General features: G+C 33.3%; 1 protein-coding gene across 3 annotated transcripts; it reads right to left on the bottom strand.

Moving 5' to 3' along the window:
• Positions 1–665: 665 nt before the first annotated feature.
• Positions 666–22684, bottom strand: LOC106053310 (nicolin-1-like). Of its 3 annotated transcripts, XM_056026327.1 has the most exons (9): positions 22238–22684; positions 19072–19092; positions 18302–18392; positions 10325–10428; positions 6467–6577; positions 6262–6336; positions 5246–5290; positions 2578–2682; positions 666–827 (listed from the first exon to the last, which is right to left on the bottom strand). In XM_056026327.1, exons 1-9 carry the CDS (start codon positions 22391–22393, stop codon positions 786–788), a joined length of 750 nt encoding a protein of 249 aa, XP_055882302.1. In that variant the 5' UTR covers positions 22394–22684; the 3' UTR covers positions 666–785. The 3 variants fall into 3 exon arrangements, with proteins under 3 accessions (XP_055882302.1, XP_055882304.1, XP_055882303.1); XM_056026329.1 differs by lacking the exon at positions 5246–5290; XM_056026328.1 differs by lacking the exon at positions 19072–19092.
• Positions 22685–22701: the final 17 nt, after the last annotated feature.

The following is a 22701-nucleotide window of genomic DNA, read 5'->3' as shown; positions in this document are numbered from 1 at the left end:
AATTTTTTTGTCTGTATTTTTCTCTGATTGGACTAAAAGTCCATTTAATATTCAAGATAGTCAACATGCTTATCATGTTCATTTCTATGATTAAAGAGAAGAATGTATAAATAATTATAATCACCATAAGATATTTCTAAGAAAAATATTTAAAATCCTTTTAAAAAAGTGTGGAAGAACTTCACACTTATAAATATATCTCAATAATGTAGGAATTATTTCCCTTATTCTATATTAAACAAAATAATAAATTATCAATAACTAATTGGTTATTTTTTAATTGATCCATTTTTTGATAGGAATAAAGAATAATTGATTAAAATTTCAACTTGATCTGAGAAACAATGTGAACAATTATATAAGAGAACCAAACCCTACCAATTTCGCCAAATCTGTGAATACTGAAAAATTTGATTTCCCTTGTCAGTATCAAACAAAATAATTAATTACTTCTAGTTAGTTGACTAAATGTTTTTTTTATTATTGATTCATTTCTTGTCTATGCCAATGAATATTTGTACAAAGTTTCAACTTGATTTGAGAATGGGTGTGGGAGAAATAATGTACAAACTTTTTTACCAGACAGAAAGAAGAGTGAGTTGATATAAGCTTTGTAAAAATAAATTAGCATTCAGAGAAAATATTAAATAAGAAAACACAACAAGAACATATCATTTTTTTTTAATGGAAATGTAAAAACAAAAATACAGTTCAGATTCCAAGATTCTATCAAATGTGTGCCAGATGGTCATTGTAATGACTGACTGAGCTTTTACTTTCATCTTTCATGTGTACGCCAATAAGTTGATATCATAGCAACCATCAACCTGCAAATATTAAGTAACAAAAAAGCCCCCTATAAAAACCTATTCTATTCTAGAATAGCGTAGCAAGTTAAATATAAAAAAATACTTTTTCAAAAACCTCGCTTATATTGATTGAAATTGCATCAATTATTTTGAGATCAAATATGTACTTAATTTTTAATAGATCTAGACTAACAATAATAAATGTGGAATAGGAAATATTAATAATTGTTTTAGTTGAGGCAAAGTCAATTGTGCTACTCAATTTTCATCCAGGCCTGTGAAGGTGGGTAAAATCAGTCAAACTATTGGCCTCAACACCTCATGGACATTTGATAATCCTTCCCAGGTGGAAGAATGGAAAGTTAAATTGTATACCTATAATATACAGTTAATAATGTTTATTGTTTTTATCAAATTATAAAACTTTGTATATAAGATAAGAAATGAAAAATTTTATTGGTCCAATCAAATGGAAATTCAGTTTCCATCTCAGCGTAACTACTATAACAATAACAATATAGATGCAAATACGAACTACATTCACACACGAAACAAATACTTGAATTAAATACAGGTGTTTATCTTCATTCAAGATCTTTTGGAAAACTCTTCGATGTATCCAGATTGAAGGCAAAAAATAAAGTTAGGTAGGTACTAATCAGGGAACTCCTCTACACAGATGATGCAGTTAGTGGATAGCCAAGGCAATGGGCACCATTTCATGGTTGCAGAAAAGAGTGTGGGACAATACCTTGCTGATTACCAATACCAAAGCCCTGGTCTATGAGAGCTGCAGGATGAACACTCTGCTATACGGTAGTGAAACATGGTCAACCTGCTCTTGGCAGGAAAACTCTTTAATGCATCCAGATTGAAGGCAAAAAAAAACAAAGTTAGGAAGGTACTAATCAGGGAACTCCTCTACACAGACGATGCAGTTAGTGGATAGCCAAGGCAGGAAAAAAAGCTGTATATCTTCATCCTCAGATGCTTATTGTGGATTTTAAAAATAAGATGGCAAGATTAATAACAAATGAGGAAGTACTGCGAAGAGCAAGGTGCCAGGGCATCTATGCTGTTATTAGCAGCAGACAACTTGTTCACAGAATGCCACCAGGTCAACTCCCACAAGACATTCTGTATGGTGATTTAATGAAAGGCAGGAGAGCCACAGGTTGCCCACTTTTAATGTATACTGATGAATAACAAATGCCACATGACACTCTTCAAAATTAAAACTAACAGATGGGAAAAAAAGAGGCTCTAGTTAGATTCACATGCAGAGCAAGCATAATGGACGGGTCCTGGATTGCAGATGACATACACACCAGAAGTAGAAAGAAGGGTGAACGTGCAACAGCGCCTGGTGATTACAGATGCCCAACCTGAAATAGCAGCTGTGTATCAAGGATTGACCTCTTTTGTTACATGAGAAGTTACAAAAGGAAATGGCTGTCTTTCAAGATGTAAAATGCCACAGACAATACAGAATCAGACATACTACCTGTAAAGATTAAAACTATTTGTTTTCTGTAATAAACAAAATATTATATTATTGATCAGTAATTTAAAAAAAAATCAGTGACATTGATTAAGTTAATTTTTCAAAAAGTCTATATTACTTATTAATTAATCACCACTTTGATTTAATAATAAAAAGTTTTTTGAACAATTGGCAGAAAAAAAAGTATGCATGTCAACTGGAATCTTTTTAATTCTAAATTTTAACTTTGTGTCATAATATTTATACTAAATAAAGTTGTATTACCTCATATCTTCCTATACTTTGTTCTGGCTGATTGGCAGCTGCTTCTTCTGCCAAGGCCCACATCTGTTGCAAATTTGATGACAAAATGTCAATATCTGGTACTCCCTGATTAAAAAATAAAAATAAAGTTCTACATAATTTTATAACAAGATTACCATTCTTAGTACTAGTAATCTAAATCTAATGAATAATTGTAAAAAATCTTCTTAAGGAATTAAACATTAGCATTTTAATGTAACAGTAGTAAAATAATGAAGGAATTGGGAATCATTCAAATTGAGTCAAGCCATGAGAACTGGGAGAGAAAACTAAAGATGGAATTACAGCAGAAAAGAACAAACATTTTTTTTTCTGTCTTTATTTCCTAACTTTTCTTGAGAAAAAAGAGTTTTAGATTAAATTGATAAAATATTTAATAAATGAAAATATAGAAAGGTGCCACAAATTAAAATAAGAAGCTACAGAGTCACCTTAAAGACACTCTCCACTCTAAGAATAAAAAACAATGTTTATAAAATTAAGACTACCTGCTTAATTAATTTATTTGTAAATTGAGGGACAAAAAAAAAATTTCAGAATAAATGATAAACTGGGTCAGGTGTAATTTATTTTTACATAGCCTATACCAAATCACTCTATCTGTCTGTCCAAACGTTTATACATGTTATTTTTCCAACATCCAATTTCAGATCAAGCTAAAATTTCGCAGAATTATTTCTTTTACCTGACAACACAAGAATCAATTTTAAAAATTAACCAATTAGTTTACTGACTATTGGTAATAAATTATTTTGTTTGGTATCTCAAACAATGGAAAGAAATAGTACTTGACTAATGTGCTAATGTTGAGAAAATATTTGAAATATTAAAAAATAAAAATAATTAATCCACAAACCAGGGACTTTTTGTAGTTAACAACTTAGACAATCCATGTCAATAGGAATATGTACCAAGTAAATATTTTCTGTCTAGAGTCCATGGGACACAAACTATTAAATTATATGAGCATCCAGCAAAACAAACCACCTGTACTCATTTCTATATAAATAAAAATACCAGCCTTCATTGTCTATTGAGATTAAGAGCCTGAGCTCAGCCACCCAGTATTATACTACATTACCAGTATATGTGTACTGTTAAGATTTGGATAAAATAGATTAATAAAATAGTAGATTATCAAGCCAGTGTTTCTTTAAATACATAACCTTTTATTACAAAAGATAGCATACTAGATATAGAGGTGCTAAGTAAATTGATATTTTATGAAACGAAAATTTAAAATGAAATACAAATACACAAATGTTTTTAGTTTTGCAAGGTAGGAATTGTTTTACATTAATATTTAGAATAATCTTTTTCATAGTGCCTGTAAAATAAGAGCTTCAATAGTTAGTATTAGTCAAATAGTAAATTAAATCATCTAAAAAGTTTTTAATGGAATTAAAACATAAAAAAAAAAAAGAATTAAAAAAAATATAAAAATAGTTAAGTAAATAAATTATATTCCAATACAAAAAAATGAATTAAATAAAAAATATTTAAAATAAAAAAAAACAACAGAACATGAGATTGTATAGTACACAAACTGGTTCACAATCCTGGCAGTTCAGTGGTACCCACCCACATTTTAAGTTACAAACTCACACCTAAATCACATTTCAACCAGTGACCTCTATTGACCCATAATAGAAAATTATTTTCATTAAAAGTTAGTGTAGGAGGAAAATGAAGATCTTGTTGAAAACTTTTGCAGTCTTATTGTAGATAGTTTAGACACAAAACAGATATTGAATAATTTGAATAATCTTTTTAGTCTTGTTTAAAATAGTTTATATATGTGCGTACATTTGCATACTTAATTTTTCAAGCAAAAGGGCATACTTTCATCCAACCATAAATAGTTATTGCATCTATGAACATCTGCCAAAAGGCAGGCGACTCAAAGGCAGACCCCGAATGCGATGGATAGATGACGTGGAAGCAGATCTGAAGCAGCTTGGGGTTAGGGCGTGGAGACGAAAGGCCCAGGAGAGATCTGAATGGAAGGATGTGTTAAAGCAGGCCAGAGCCCTCCATGGGCTGTAGTGCCACTGGGATGGATGGATGGATCTATGAACATATAAACATATTTAATATAATGAAGAGTATAGTGAAATAGGATTTAACATAAGATATAGTGCATATAACTACTTGCCATATTTATTCCAAAATAAGCAACTGTACTGACCAGGGCAAAAGCCAGTGACCCTCCAAAAAAGATCTTTCTGATCAGAGGCATACGCAAGCACCCATTCATGCCCTGGGCAGTGGGGTCCCTTTTGTTACTATATTTAATTCTACATTCTCTCATAAAACATTAGGTCCCTAGTGCTACCTTTGTTTATATAATATATGTATGTATTTTACAAGTGTATGAATTATTCATCGTTTCAGCTCATTGAACAAATCGATGTGGATATAAACAGTTCATAAAATTTTGTAGTCCTACTCTTCACTAGGGAAGTTGATTAATTTTAATAAACTATCTGCTTATTTAAAAACTGAAAAGCAACTAAAGTAATTTGTTATGATTATTAGTTATTGTATACAGCACATGCTGCAATTATTAAAGTTTTTTTTTTAGACATGTAAACATTAGAACTACCAATAAAAAGTTTCTCCAGCTTACCACCACCTTGGGCATTTCTGTTTTTGTCATTAAGTCATTTCCTGGCTAAGTTATGAATGTATCCATGTTATTGATAATTTTTTTCAATGTGTAATAAATCCTAATAATTTTTAGAATGTTACAAAACCTTCATATTCTTTTAAAATTAACTCACTTACTACAAATAAAAAAAAGGCATAGCAAAAGAGTAAAAAAGAATGCGTAAAGAAAAGAACTGCATCATTTTTAAGTGATGCAAATCTGATGAGTTGGATTTCTTCATACTTTGAAAAAATGAAAAAAATTTATGAAAATGGTCAAAATATTTACCTATCCTATTCTACATTAGACTATGCTTCCCCAACCCCTGACTTCTAACTCAAGTAAAGTAAACTTGTTCAGTAGAGATAAAATAATACATTTCTTTTTAGCAATGCTTTAAAAAATTGAAATTTCATAAATTTTCGGAAGTTAGTTTCTAAAATTTTAAGATTAAATAAAAGTTTTTTAGTAGGAAAAGTTGGAAGGGGAAGAAGTTGACTAAGAATTAAAGACAGAAATTAACGACTGGGGCATGGTGGCTGAGTGGTTAAGCGCTTGGCTTCCAAACTCTGGGTCCTGGGTTCAGATCTTGGTGAAGATAGGGATTTTGAATTTTGGGATTTTTAGGGTGCCCCTAGGTCCACCCAACTCTAATGGGTACCTGACTTTAGTTGGAGAAAGTAAAGGCGGTTGGTCATTGTGCTGGCCACATGACACCCTGCTTGTTAACCGTTGGCCACAGAAATAGATGACCATAACATCATCTGCCCTATAGATCACAAGGTCTGAAAGGGGAACTTTACTCTTCTATTAATGACTGCATCTTGTAAAGGTATCTTATGCTTATGCTTGCTACAATGAACTTACCCATCTGCAAAAAGATATAAAAATAAGCATACTGCAAAACTGTTCTTTTGTACAAGCATTTGCACTGTCACTTGAAATTAAGATAATTTATGTGTAAAATAAAAACTTATAGAAAACAAAAACTGTACCTCTAATTCTTTCCTTCTAGGCTTGGAACTGCCACTTTCTGTAAGCCAGTTAGGTAAAGCAAAATGTTTCCTGTTCTACAAGCATATAAAAATGCATCCTTTAAGCTGCTTTTGATATTTAATTTTAATTGTATATTCATTAAGAAAAATTGTATACAGTTATTGTATACAGTTATAAGATGAAAATAAAATAAATTATTCTTACTCCTGAAGACTTAAATAACTTTATTTTATGTATATTAAAATCCTTCCACATGGGTGATGGTTGTTGTAGGATGAAGCGTAGAGAAATAACATTGTTAAGATCACAAGCAAACTGAAAAGAATATTAAAAAAGACATAATGATTTCACAGCAAGTGGTAGACTGGATATTATGTTAGAATTGATGAACAAGACAAGACTAACGAAATTTCAAAATGTTCCTAATTAGAGTTTTCCATGGTAACAAAAATATTGTTAAATTTGTTTAAAAAGATCTAGTTTAAAAAATGTATATCTAGACCTAGGCATATGCCACTGTGATCCTAATTTTGACGACAATAAAAATATTTCAATACATTATTTTGTTCTCTATCTATTAAAACAGAGAAACAATTTTGAAGAATCAGACATTCCTGCCAAAAAGGAGATTACTATGTCCTACATTTTTTTTATGTTGCCTTGTCTTCAGGGGGCATGGCTAGGGATTTGGGGGCCCGGGGGGATCGACCTCTTTGGGGGCCCTTTGCATTGTGAAATTTGACATCATTATATGAGATGATGATATGAGATAATGTACTTAATGAATTTATAACCCTACATTCAAATTGGTACAGAATATCAGTAAAATTAACAAGAAATAATCATTAAGACTCCTTTAATGAATAATACCGTTGTTTATTGGCGAAATAATACATAAGTGACAAATCTCAATTCATATCGCTTCACGTCGTGCTTTCTGTGCAGCAAAGGCATCTACAACATCAACTACATTGATAGTGTCTAGTATTTGTGACTCCACTGACATTAAAACCATGCTAAGCCTTTCTTGTGTCATTGTGCTCCTGTGATAGTTTTTGATTAACTTGAGCTTTGAGAATGATCTCTCATATGATGCAAAGGAAGTGGCCTGAGTTAGCAGTATTCGAATGAATGTTGCAACTAGTTGCAAGGTTTGAGCACACATTATTACCATATGAAGCCAGCTTCCTCAATATGTCAATCGGTGATTGTGGCACTGGTTTGTTGATGAAATGTGCTCGTGCATCAATGACACCATTAAACAAGTGATTTGCCTGTATTTCATCAAACAGAAAAAAACAGTTTTTCATCAGCGTGTTATCAACCATAGACTCCAAAAGATGTCTTGGTTCAAGAAGAAACCCAAAGGTGTCCAATGATTTAACAGCCTTTAGAATCTGTACTTCATTTCCAGCACTTCTGTCGCAACACGTTTGAATTGCAGTTCTATTGACAGTACTGCATCAGAACTCAACTCCCCATCAAGTCTTTTCTTCTGGTAGTTTTGTTTACAGGAAATCCCTAGCATTCACTACCTTCTTTTGCTCTTTCGATGGATAGGGTGATCAATTCCATCAGTTTCTCATCATTTTGCAGAAAGTATGAAAGGGTTTTAATTTCTTCAGCAGAATCCCGTATGTGCAGTCCAGACTTTTGTGATTTCTTCTGAACTATATTGATTTGGCACAGGAGATTTGACCAGAATTCCAGATAAGTAAAAAAAATCTTAATTTTCCACTGCATAATGAAGATTCTGTACTCTGCTTCTAGTGTCCATTCTTTCAGTTGTTGATTCAGAAAGCTTGAAGATTTTGTTGAGATGCAAGGAAACTGCCGACGTAGCTTCTTCTCTTGCGGACCACCTTGTAATACTCTCCTTTTTTAAACTCCCGGCTCCAGCTTCTTTCAGTTTGGCTCATCTCTGGGGTGAATTGGAAAAAAAGTTGAACTATTTATGTACAGTACCAAAAAAGAAGGTGACAATTGCTGGATCTATCTTAGCAGAATTAAGAGGATGGCTGCCTGGTCGTGTGGTTTGCGCGCTGGACTGTCGTTCAGATTTATCGATGGTCCCGGGTTCAAACCCTGCCCGCTCCCATCCCCCGTTTGGACTAGGAAGTAATTATCTTCAACTCTGAAGGAACATCCGAAACATGTAAAACATTTTACAAATATTTTTACAAACATTAAGAGCTACCAGGTTCAGAGAGTGATTATCACAGTTCAGAAATGTTGCCTTTGGATTTATGTCTAAGAGACAGATGGCCACTCATTGTGGCTGCGTTACCATAGGTTTGACCTCTTCACAGATCAAAATCCACTCCAATGTCTTTATGAGTTTTCCGAAAAAGTTCTTCATAAGGTTTCAAAATTTCAAAGTAACAAATGAATGACTCTTTTATTTCAAAATTATCAACATCCAAGTAACGAACAATTAGAGATACCTGTTCTCCATGAGAAACATCTGGGGTGGAATCAAGTATAAGAGAAAAGTAACAAACTTGCTTAACTTTCTCAACAATTAATTCCCTAGCTTTATTGCCCATCACGTTTATGAACTCATTTAAATTTCTGGTGACAAATAATGTGTCTTCCCATATTCGATTCTATGTAAATGGTGTTTCGTAACTTCATCAAACTCTGCAAGAAATTTCAAACTTTGTGATTTATTTTGGGTAAACTCTACTGGAAACAATACTGTTCATCTATGTTTTGGAAAAATAAGCTAACTTTAACACAATCTTTGCTCCCAGTTCCTCAGATAAAATTTTAGGCTCGATATATCCAAAGTTTTTGTACTTAATGACAGCTTCTTCCACTTCTGGAGAAAGTAATTTTGGAAGACCATCACTTGACTCATCATCAATTACTTCAGATGTTTTCTCTGACTGTGGTAAAGAACATTCCCCTGGAGTCTCTTCAGCAGTACTTCTCTCATCAAGAGACATTTTCACTTCTTCGACTTCTGTATCTTTGTATGAATCATCTGAATAGTGATACTTTTCTTCGACACGTTCATGGTATCCTTTGTTTTCAGTGCTCTTATCAGGTTTCTTCTTAAATGATTGGGATGATGAAATAAACTACCTTATATACCAAGTTACTTCCTGAAAGTAACACAGCCCTAGTCAGCGCTATGGAAGTTACTTGAAATTGAGACTAACCCCGCACGGAAAGTGTTAATACTCTGTGTGGAATACATACAACATGGTCACTAACATATATAACAACATGAAAAGCAAGATTACGTGACAGTGACGTAATATTTAATTTATTTAAAAGCAAATTTCAGACACTCATTTGGAGGCCCGGGGGGATCTTAAAATTCTCCCACTTTCTCCTACGCCACTGCTTGTCTTTCATGTTAATTAGATAACTTAAAGTTGTTGATTTTCCCAGTGGTTCAGGCAACCAATACCATGCTTGAAAAGCACTAATACTGGACTAACTATGGCTAAGAAGCAATTTAGTCTTAAAAGTTAGATTTTCAAGTTCATCAGCATGGACATTTTTTTTGTACTATTCATTCACCATAACATGTAAGTACAGTTGAATCTGGTTAACTGGACCTCTGAATAATTGGGCCAATCACTTATTCAGACAGAAGCCTAATGTATTGAAACAAATCCTATTATATGTGTAATGTTATTCACTAATTTGAACACAAATTCTGTTAAATCAGACTAAAGAACAGAAGAGTGAGGAAGAAGAAGCCACTAGTTAGAGATGTGGAACTTCAACACATCCTAATCAAGCTTCAAGGCCACTGTGAAAATGAAGATATATATGCTGTGATTGTTGCTTGAATTCCAGAGCAACACATGACTGTTTCTCCAACAATAATATGATATTCCCTCCTATAAAGGATTCACTATAGCACATTTCTACTACTATTGATCTGTTGTTTTTTTCCAGTTTCCTATTTTTGTCACTATCCCTGTAAACAGAACATTTGGTTAAGGTCAGGGTCAATCAGTGCCACCAGCACAAGTCTCAGTTTAAGTACAAGCACTGCTTCCTTATTGCATTTAATTAACTTCTTTGGATTTCTATTCAACACACCTGTTTTCTTGTTATGCAGAATGTATCCTGAGAGCCCATCTCTGCATGACAATCAGGCATTAGCTTAAAAGCATTAACAACTGTTTTCCAGTCTTGATCACTTGCTGAAAAAAAAATTACTTATTCTTAAGTTTCATTTTATTTGCAATAGTAATAGTATATTAATATATTACATTTATACTTTCACAAACAGCTGTTGCTAAAAACTGTGTAAATTATAAATTTTCAAAATTTAATATTGGCTTCATAAATTTAAAATAATTATTAATTTTGTTTAAATTCAGTCCTTAAAAAGTTTTGACTTTGGTAAACCTCCCCCCCCCCCAAAAGTATTTTGTATATTAATATAATAATTTAATACTTTAAACATGGATGTCAGTGCAATCAATAATAAAATGTCAATAAAGCATCCAAAATAACAACAAGATGACCAAGTGAGTTTGCATTTCACACAACCTTGTAGATGACTAACTTTGTAGGACAAAAACTGAGGATCTTTGTTGACATTTCTTGTGATCTGGTTGGGAGCTTTTTGCAATACACATATTAATTTAAACAAAAAAAAAAAAAAAGCAAGTTAGTTTTTGGCAGACCATATTATGCATTGAACCTATTCTCTGTTTGATGAAGACACTAGTGAAATTATCTTATAAATAACACACTTTCCTTCAAAACAGAAAATAAATACTTCTACGCGTTTCCATATGCTAATCTAGTCATGCAATGTTAAATAGAGACGTAAGCTTTACTAAGTAATAGGTATTTCTGGCTGATTCAGGTGACCCATTTCATGCTCTAATGGCACTGGGGGAAAAGCAGCACTTGTATGATTATGGAATAAGAAATGCACCTTTTAAAGTTGTGTCTTTCTTAGCATTTTATTAGGTTATACTTTTGTATTTGTAAGTTACAGTTTAGTGTTTTATGTATTATTGCTACTTTTCTTTCATAATAGTCTTCTGTCCTAAGTTTAGTGATTTTACTAATGGTGTTATTCTAGTCAACTTTCAAATGTGTACATTCATTTGTTATAAACCTCATGGCTGTTCTAGTTTATTTATGTTTTCTTAAGTTGAGCAGTCCCAAACATACTCTAATATTGTCTGACCAAGCATTATAGTTTCATGTTCTTATTAATTTGTAAAATTTTAAAAAATAAATCTCAATGAATTGTTTGATTTTTTCAATAATTTCGTCAATGTGGGGATTCCACGATAACTGCATGATGATAATAAGGTGTTTATTAGTGGGTTACAGAAAAACTGACCTTTTCCTATTCAAAATAAAATTAAAAACAAAAAAGTTAATCTTTTTTTAGACTCTATGGAGCTTTTGCACTTATTTAGAGCATGATAATGATGATAGTGGAAGATTTTCAATAGCCTATTACCTTTTTCAAAACAATACTGATCATGCCTTTTTCAATTTGTTTTAAAATGTATTTTTTTATTGTTAAAAAAAAAAAAGCAAACTCTTACATAAAACTATACGCAGACTTCTATGAGAATTATTAAAATGTGAGCATTTATTTCCACTTAAAAGTGATGCTTCTTCAGAATTTAAAAAATCCAATGGCCAACAGAATCACATTTTGAACTTTAATTAACTGAACTGCAGTATATAAAGTGAATAGGCACAGTATCTTCTCTGAATATCCCATTAACCCCAAAACCTTTAATACAGCATTAAATATATTTTTTCTATTAAATATCAATTTCTATTAGTCAAACTAATACATTGCAAAAAGAATTTTTGAAAAATTCCATATAGTAAAGATTCTGTAAGATGTACACTGGCAGTGTACGCTAGCAGGAAGTGGCCCGTGAGTAAAACTATATAGAAAATTATTTTTTTTTCTTACAATCTATAAGTTACAACAGATTGGTTATAACATTTAAAAACACAAAATTAAGCATATTAACCCCAGATAACATAGGTTTTAATGTTTTATTTACTATAAAATTATAACAATATAGTAAAAGAATAGCATGAAATGTATAACATTATCTGGTACTACCCAGTACTATCCAGGTATATTTTTTTACAACAACAAATAATAATAGGGTAGTGAGATATTCAAAGATCATGTCCATAAACAAATATTTTAATAATTGAAGAGCAGTTGAACCAAATACACTGAGCCTCAACTGTATATCCCATATGCTTATCAGTTATTAATAATCATCAATTCCACATTTTTCTAATTCTTTTCATTGGGTCGCAATCATCATTTAGCATATTTAAATTTGTTAGCTTTGATAGTCTATGGACTCAATTCCCTTGTTATAATTAGCTATATATGAGTGAATAAATTATAAAAATAATTATACATAATAAATAATGGTATCTTACTCTAATCATTGACTAACAAATGTTTGCATCACATAATTGATGTTAGATGGTCAAACTTCTTCTTCTTTGTTCTCATATAGTTTTCTTTCTATTCTATTGGGGTTTTTTGGGGCCAGTGTCTTTTACGGGCCTCTTGGTAAAGAGAGCAGTTTTGGAGGACATGGTCAGCATTCTCTGGTGATGGTCAAACAAAATTTCAAACCATAGTCTGTGGGACATAACCCAGCAAACACTGAGAAGATCGGTAGACCAAGAGGCAAAGACAGCAGGATGAACATGGACACAGTTGAGGGGATTGCCCAGAACAGACTCTGTAGGTTAGTGCTTTTGCAGCCCCTATGCTCCAGTGTCAAAAGGATTAAGTCAAGTACAGACCACGCCTTCCGTCATAGCAGTTCTACTTTGTGATATTTCATAGTGAAATCAGATTTTCAATTTTTACCTTCACCTTTACCTATCCCTTAGTCTATTAGACCGTTGGGGCACCATGCAAGATTTGTTGACCGTCTTTCTCCATTCCTTTTGCCTTAGTTAGAACCTCTTTCAATAGCAGGCCCATCCATTCTTTTATGTTGTCCTCCCATAACTTTCTCTGTCTGCCTCTTCTTCTTTTTCCTGGTACTGTTCCCTGAAGGTCTTTGCGAGCCCCAAAGATCTTGTAATATGGCCATAGATTTTAAGCTTGCGTTTTTTTTTACAATAGTTAACAGATCATCATGGGGTCCAATCGCTGCAGTAACCCTGTCTCTTTGAATGTGATACCTAGGATCCTTCTGTAGCATCTCAATTCCATTGCTTGCTAGGATCCTCCTCTCTAGCTCTGCAGTCAGCGTCCAAGACTCACAAGCATATAAAAATGTGGCTATGACCAGGGAGCGTTTTAGTCTGATTTTGGTGCCGAGAGCTAAGCCTTTGTCTTTCCATATTATTTTAAGTTTTGAAAGGGCTGCTGTGGACTGTGCTATTCAGGACAGTAGTTCAGGTTTCGTTTCCTCATCTGAGACAATAGCTAAGGTATTTGAAGCTGCTAACACTAGTCAGCTTTTCACTTCCAATACTGATGCCCTTTTTAAAGCCATGTTGGTTATTGGTCATAATTTGTTTTTTTTTTGGCATATATTTGCATACTATTTGCTGCGGAAGTTTGTCAATGCGCATCACCAAGTCAGCTAGTTCTTCTTCTGTCCCTGCTAGGCCATCAATGTCATCTGCTAAGCGCAAGTTAGTAATTCTTCTTCCTCCAATGCTTACAGTGCCTTCATAGCCCTCTAGAGCATCTTCCATTATCCTTTCAAGGAAGATATTGAAAAGTGTTGGTGAAGTAGGCAGCCTTGTCTTATTCCACCTGTGGTTTTGAACCAGTCTCCAATATTATTGTTGAAATACACCGGACTGGTGGGATCAATAGTAATTATGAAATTTTTAGAAAAGATAGGGCTGATAATCATGGAGGAGTTCTTTTAGCAATACAAAAAACTCTTATAGCAGAAGAAATTACCTTACCTAACTCAAAAAATATAGAATCAACATTTTGTAAAATTAATACCACCTCAACGTCCCTAGTAATAGGCAGCATTTACAGACCACCAAATTCTAGTTTAGAATACATGCAAGAACTATGTAATCAGTTTACTACTCTTAAAGAGACAAATAAAAATGCAGTTTTTTTGGATTATGGGTGATTTCAACCTACCTGATATAAATTGGAAAACAATAACCATAGATAAACACCAAAACCTTAAGGACATAAATGAGCTTTTCATAGAAACTTTACACAACCTAAGTTTAGATCAAATCATTAAAAAGCCAACTAAATTTAACAACACATTAGATCTCTTCTTAACCAACAGACCTGGATTAGTATTATGATATCATCCCTGGTCTATCAGACCATGAGATCATAAAAAATACACAGTCACATAAAAGCAGTAGCCAATATAAAACCCAAAAGAAAAATGTTACTCTGGAACAAATGCAACCTAACACAACTACATCAAGCTTGATAACTGTCTCTCCATATAAGTAGCAGCCAACAAAACCTATCAATCATCATTAGACACAATCCAAAACCAAGCCTTGCGGCTAATTAATGGAGGTATGAGAACTACTCCCACAGCAGCCTGTGAAATAGACTCCAATATTGAATCTCTTAAGTTAAGGCGCATCAGAGCAGCATTAGAGGCTATTGAGAGATACAGAAGGTTGGAGGACAATCATCTTAATAAACTACCAACACAGAGAAATAGGAAAAACAATAAAAAAAAGCAAAGGACTCAGATCCAACTTACTGACGAACTAGCCCTAAAACACCACCTACCCAATAACAGAGAAAAAATTATCAGATTTTCAAACATTACACCCGGACTAAACTAAAAAGAACCAACCATCAAAACACATTTACTAAATAACACCTTAACAAAAGAATCAAATCCACTAGAGCTCAAAGTAGGCACCCTTGAAACAATTGAAAGCTATCAAAAAACTGCTATCCATATTTATACAGATGGATCAGCTTTCAAAGCCACCATCAATGCTGGTCTTGGTGCCTTCCTGGTCTTCCCTAAAAATAAACACTTTGAGATAAGTGCACCCTGTGGCGATTACTGCTCAAACTTCCAAGCCGAAATTGAGGCAATTACCATAGCACTACAGATAGTGGAAAACAAATTATATGAAGGAGTGCAACCACCATCAGATATTGTTGTCTTTACAGACTCCCAATCTACTCTGCAAGAACTTAACAGCAGCACCTCAAACAGCCCAAGATAGTTGACAACACTCATTGTGATAATCCATCAGATATCAAAATTAAATATCAATATCACACTACAGTGGATCCCTGGACACATTGGCATCATGGGAAATGAAAAGGCAGATAAGCTATCAAAGGCAGGTTCATCTATGGAACAACCAGATAGACCTGTTAACTACCTCACCCTAAGGTCAATGTTAGTCAACAATCACAAAGAGGAGTGGCTCAACCAATGGGCATCAGGAAACACAGGCAGAGCCATGTACAAAGAAATGACTACGCCTAACAAACTGGACAGTATTAACTTTCTCCCCCGCAAAGAACAATCTACAATCTTCCAACTAAGAACAGGACACACACCACTATTAAATTACCACCTGAACAAAATAAACTCCACACAACACACCCTTTGCAGACACTGCGCCTACCCCTTTGAAACCGTAAACCATATCCTCTTTGAATGCCCCTCCCTAATCCACCTTAGGCAGACCCTACTTCCACTACAGCCCAACATAACCAACACCCTGTACGGCAGTGCTGAACAACTGACGAAAACAGCACACTTTTTTTCCTTGGCACAGTCTGCAAAAGAGCTCACAGCTCAGCAGCAATAAAGCTGGCTAGAAGAAGAAGAAGAACATCAAGCTGCATTAAACTTTCAACAAACATTCTTATCAGAAAGAGACATTAATCAACCAGTTGATGACCTCTGGAATTTCATAAAATACTATCTTAAAAACATTATAGAAAACCATATACCAACTAAATACATATCAAACAAAATAATTAAATGCTGGTTTAATAATAGATTAAAGAAGCTTAGTAAACAGAAGGAAAACCTATTTAGAAAATTTAAAGAAACTAAGGCAGAAAGAGTTTATAAAAAGTACATACAAATTAATTAAACACCTAACCCAAAAAGTAAGCAGACAGCTGCAGAGTGAATACATCAACAAAGTAATATCTAAAGATAACAACAAAAACCTATGGTCATACATTAAGTCTAAGAAAATGGAAACAACAGGCATAGCGTAATTAAAAGGAGAAGACAACACACAATGATAATGAAACTAAAGCTAACATACTAAACAAATACTTTGCATCAGCATTCTCAGCCCCAGGAGACAAAGACATATTACTTAATGTGAACAAAGTAGACAACATAGGAGATATAGAAGTACAAGAAAAAGGAATCCAAAAACTATTAGCCAACATCAAACCTAATAAAGCATCTGGACCTGATGGTATTCCAGCTAGATTACTCAAAGAACTAAGCAATGAGCTAGCACCAGTGTTCAAAATACTTTTTCAGGCATCTCTTAACCAGGGCAGAGTACCAAGGGACTGGAAAGAAGTTAATATCACCCCTCTATTTAAAAAAGGACAATAGACCAAGTAGAAAATTTTATATACCTTGGGAGTGTAGTCAGTATATCAGGTGGAACAGATGAAGACATTAAACGCCGTATAAATCTAGCACGTCAGACATTTAAACAGCTAAAACCAACCTGGAAATCCCCTTACATCTCAAACAAGACTAAACTAAGAATCTTTAACTCTAATGTCAAGGCTGTCCTACTGTATGGTTCTGAAACATGGAGAACTGAAGCCACAACAAAAAAAATACAGACCTTCATCAACAGATGCCTGAGAAATATCCTAAAAATACACTGGTATGACAAAGTAGAAAACACCAAACTGTGGGAGATGAGTGGACAGAAAAATATAGAAATGCAGATCTTAGAGAGGAAGTGGAGATGGATTGGTCACACCCTTAGAAAAGATACCAGCAACAGAGCTAGGCAGGCCTTAGAGTGGAACCCCCAGGGAACAAGACGCAGAGGAAGACCAAAAAAAACATGGCGACACAGTGTACTTGAAGAAGCAGAGAAGACCGGGAAGAGCTGGGACACCATCAAAAAGCTAGCAAGAGACCGTGGAGAGTGGCGTGTTTTTGTCGAGGCCCTATGTTCCACGAGTAACTCAAAGGAGTGATGATGATGATGATGATTTAAAAAAGGAGAAAAATCAGACCCAGAAAACTACAGACCAGTATCACTTCACATGTAAAATCCTAGAACACATAATATAAATCACTTAGACAAACATAATGTCCTTACTCCATACCAACATTGCTTTAGGAAATATAGATCATATGAAACACAACTAATATGACTAATTGATGATTTTTCAAAAGGTTTAGGCCAATAATAGAATATGCATCCTCCATTTGGGACCCCTCAACTCAAGAAAACATTAAGAAACTGGAACAGACACAAAATAGAGCAGTGAGATTCATAACAAACGAATATTCACATTTGACTAGAGTAACACCTTTAGTTAAATCACTAAATTTAGAAAGCCTTCAGGACAGAAGACGCAAAAGTAAAGTATCAATTATACATAAAACACTAAACCATAATCTTCAAATACAAGATTTAATAAAATTCTCAGATAAAGGCACATTCCTCATCCCATATGCTAGGACAAATTTGTACAAATACTCCTTCTTCCCTAGTGCTATTAGAGCTAGCCAGGAAAACCAGTGACTTGGCAGAATTTAAGTCATTGGTTAATATGCATGACTGAATGCATGACGTGTAGGACGTAATCATCTTCTTTTTTGAAGTAATTTCTGTATTACATAAGATAAGAAGATAAGATAAGATCCTTGTAGAGGTTTTGGATAACTTTAATTGTTTTTATTGATGTTGTACTTTTCTATTTACAATATTTTCAATAGCACTTACAATTTTTGAGATATAAAATTAACAGAAAGAGACACTAAATATTTAACAGTAATGATACGAGTCAAAAAGAACAAGAATATAGTTGCTTTTTTTATACAAATACTATTACACTGGCCTACTCACAAGCTGGTTTAGTTGCCTGATCTGTTGCTTTTGTTTTCACTCTAATTGTAATAAATGCTGCATAGTCATTCTGAAACTCTACTGCACCAATCTACAAACAAACAAAATATTTTTGCTTTCATTAATTGGGATGGAAAACTTATAAGAGCTTATAAGTTAAAAAAAAATATTCTACAATTTAAACAGAGTAAAAATCTAAATAATTTTTAATTATTAAGTCAAATAAAACTTTTTACAAAATTTATTTCTAGTAATAGATAATCATACTTATAGAATTTTCATATTTACAGTATGCAATATAAATTTGTGCTCTTTTTTTTGTTTTATCTTTTTTATATTCTTATTAGAAAATTTTACATCTACCACAGATTAAGGTTTTAAAGTACATATTTTTCTTAAAAATTTAAAACAATTAAAACAAAACAAAACCAAAAGTTTAAAAGTGAAAAAAAAAAGTATATACTAGAAGAAGATAAAGTTATATTCATTTTAGATTTGTAAAGCATTTTACAGATGAAACAATTATAAAATTAACACCAAAAAATTGTTTTAAAGTAGGTGCATATATTATTGTCTACAGTTTAAACAAATACTTTGTAATAAAGGAAAATGCAAAATAACAAAGAAAAAACAAGCAATTTAAAAAATTTAAATTTAATTATTAATTTAATTGGAATAGTTAAACAATAAAAACAACATTAAAAATAAACAAACCATTAAAACTAAACATATAAAGAAAAGAAGAAACTATCTACTTAAATTATACTTACTATTTCACCACCCTCTGAAGCCTAATAAGTATATGATTATAATTTTTTTAATGTATATATTTTTAGATTTTAATTATAAGCTCATAAAATTACAATCTATTTTTAATATTTCTAACACCTTCAAAAAAATCAATAAAATACTGTTTATATGTTGAGGTTTTTAGTCTATTCCATACCCTATAAGCATACATATGTAGAAATGCTCAAATATCTATCTATCTATATATATAATTCTCTTCATGGCCTAGCAATTTCTGACACCACCAAGAAGTAATGGAAAGATAACTCTTTTATTTCTGCAATTGGACTAGAGTTACCCCACGTAACTTTTGCATTGAAAAAAAAAAAAGGGGGGGGTAGAGAACAAGCACTCTTCTTTGTATTCACCCATCACTAAATAGCAGGGCCGGACTTAACCATTGCAGGGATTTATGCGAAACGGATATTGCAGGGCCCAGTTTGGGTATGAATAAGGATAATAAGTGAAAATTAAGAGTATTAGAAAATAAATTTGTCTTTGCATTTTATTCATTCCTTACTACGTACAGAATTACGAAGAATATATCATAAAAATTATGTTTCCTACATAGATCTCCCTTAGTAGCAAGAATTACTGAAGGTTTCAATCTATCTTTGAGAATTGTTGACCTCAAGCAATTCTTCATTAGTTTGAGTCCCGAGAAGCTTCTTTCACCAGATTCCACAATTACAGGTATGGTATAATGCAGTTGTTTTTTTTATCGCGCATAGGATTGGCGTTTTCCATATTGAATGACTAACCAAAATCACAATTTTGTCTATATTTCAGGAGATTTTTTATGTTTTCAAAAGGTTTTAATAATTTCCAGAGATTTCCATGACTTTTTCGTATATTTTGCATTTCAGGAGATTTCAAGGTGCTCCTGGTAAATCAGGAGGCCGTGGAAAATCTGTTATAGATTATAAAATGGTTTCATTTAATAATTTACACCTAGAATTAGCGTGGGGCCTATGAAAATGCGGGCCCACTGCAGTCACATAGGTTGCAGTGCCCTAAGGCTGGCCCTGCAAAATAGCGGGGTATGCTAAGCAGTGGGTCAACTAGTAGGCTATATATATAATATAGATCAGTGTTTGCTAATTTTTTCATACTTTTAAAAATGTAGTGAAACACTTCGCTTATTATTTTAGGTTGGATTATTAAATATTTTAAAATATTGATTAAACCATATTCTAAATTTAGCATTCTTTTCTATTTCAAGTATTTAAAAAAAATTATAATAAAATACAGGCATAAAAATCTGAAAAAAAAAGGTGTAATAAATTTGAATATATATCTTTCCTTGAAGAGTATATCTTCTTGATATCAGGCACAGTATTGGTAAGCTGACTTCTAATGTATGGTATGGGTCAAAATTTGTTTCTATTCTTTGACTTTTTACAACACAATAAGTAAATCCTGCTTCACACAAATCTTGCCAACAACATGAGGTTGCAAACATTTGGCTACGCATCATTTTCAGCATCAACTTAGGAAATTAAAATCTCCCTTAATATGAAGGTGCTTGATTTTTTAAATTACCTCCTCCAAAGCTTGGAAGAATCAGTCCTAGACTTCTTTTGGAGCAGCAAGGGTTGGTGAGTGGACACAAATGATATTTACTTTACCTTGCAGGGACGCAAGTTCCATGTTTACTACCCTTTCATTGCCTATGGGGAACATAGAAATGCAGGGAATGATGTTTCCTATTGTGAAGCCAACACCATGTATTTGGGACTTTGTTCAAGTTTTCCTTGCCAGTAGAATGTATAATTACTTTCTGTAAGAGATCCACTGTCTGCTATTCTGGTATCTCACAGACAGGCCACATCAATGTTTAGTCTGCTGACTTCTCAGTCGATGAGTTCTGGATCAGTATTATGAGGAAACAAAATGCACAGTGAAATTTAATAAAGCACAATAAGCACCAATTGAGGTCAGCAACAGTGTCAAGCAGGGATGTGTGATCATACCTACTCTGTTTGGCCTTTTCTTTTCTTGCCAACTGCATTATGCTTAATACATTAACATCATTGAAGGTGTATTTCGACATACAAGATCCTCTGGAAAACTCTTCAATGTAACCAGATTGGGAACAAAAACCAAATATAGGAAGGTAGTAATCAGGAAGCTCCTCTAGATGCTGTTGATGCATCTGATCTATTGTTGCAGAATCTGCTACTCAGTTTCAGACCCAAGTTGACCCTGCTGCATGCCAGAAGTTTGATGTAAATATTAGTCAAAGCATGACCAAAATACTAATTCTAGTACTGGACTTGTGTGCGATGAGCACTCTGCTGTATGATAGTGAAACATGGTCAACCTACTCTTTGCAGGAAAAAAAAAATCTTCCACCTACCTCTGATGGTTAAGGCGGATTTTTAAAATAAGATAAAATAACCAATGAGGAAGTGCTGTGAAGATCAGAGGACATCCGCACTGTTATCAGCAGCAGATGCCTTGGCTGGCTTGGTCATGTTCACAGAAAATGCCACTGTAAGACATTCTGTATGGTGATCTAATAGAAGGCAGAAGAGCCACAGAAGGCCCACTGATGATTGCAAACATGACATAAAGCTCTTCAAAATCGACACTAACAGTTGGGAAAAAAAGAGTCACTGGATAGATCCCCATGGTGGGCCCTAGTTTGCAGATGACATACACACCAGAAGTAGAAAGAAGGGTTAAAGTGCAACAGCACCTTATTTTATCCAATAAAATACAGAAGTTACTTCAAAAAAGAAGATGGTCCTACGCGCCATGCATCTAGTCATGGTGATTACAGATCTACAACCTGTGACCGCAGCTGTGTATCTAGGATTGACATCTTGTCACATGAGAAGTTGCAAAGCGAAAATATATTCTCTTGAGATGTAAAATGCTACAGGCTTCACAAAAATATTTTTTAGGAACAAACTGAATTACATAATAAAATAATTGCAAGTTTTTGAAATATTGTGATACTCTTCAAACTCGACCAGAAATCATTTAATGGTTGATCTTTCTAGCTTTGCTTCACTTTCTAATTAGAGTCAGTTAACATACTAGTAGTATTACTACATAACAAAGGACTAGCTAGGTAATAATCTATTTTTTAAAGAACATATATAAAGTAGAGAAATAAGATCTAGAGATCTAGATGGCTACCTCAGGGTTGATAACACTAGGAAAATATACATCAATAGCTTTGCATCCACTGTGAAAAGGAATTCCTTGACTTGCAGTTGCTCTGCCACTACTTGGGCTTAAAGTTACTGTATGTTTTATAGTACAATTTATCGGCTTTTCCCACTTTTCGTTCATTATAGAATATAACAATTGAAATCTTGATAAATTTTGTTAATGATTTCTACAGCAAGTGGTAGATCTAGAAATTTCTAGATCTATATGTTAAGTCTAAGTCAGTTAAGTCAACTTAAGTTAAGACTTAAGTCTAAGTAAGATAAAGATTCGATGAACAATACACGGACTAACGAAATTTCAAAATGTTCCTAATTAGAGTTTTTGAGTTTTAATATGAGCCAAGCGTCCATCGCAACAAAAATTTGTAAAAATAATTGAACAATATAGATTCTAGACTCTAGTCTAAAATGTAGAGACCTAGGCATGTG

Source organism: Biomphalaria glabrata, chromosome 4 (genome assembly GCF_947242115.1).
Source record: "Biomphalaria glabrata chromosome 4, xgBioGlab47.1, whole genome shotgun sequence".
NCBI lineage: Eukaryota > Metazoa > Mollusca > Gastropoda > Planorbidae > Biomphalaria > Biomphalaria glabrata.
The sequence above is the reverse complement of the archived record's forward strand: the minus strand, read 5'-3'. Positions and strand labels throughout refer to the sequence as shown.

Coding starts and splice junctions, on each gene's coding strand:
- LOC106053310 (XM_056026327.1), bottom strand. CDS start 22,393: ATGAACGAAAAGTGGGAAAAGCCGATAAATTGTACTATAAAACATACA. Junction 6,578..10,324: donor TCTGCATAACAAGAAAACAG/GTGTGTTGAATA, acceptor TATTCTTTTCAG/TTTGCTTGTGATCTTAACAA. Junction 828..2,577: donor AAAGTATAGGAAGATATGAG/GTAATACAACTT, acceptor TAATATTTGCAG/GTTGATGGTTGCTATGATAT.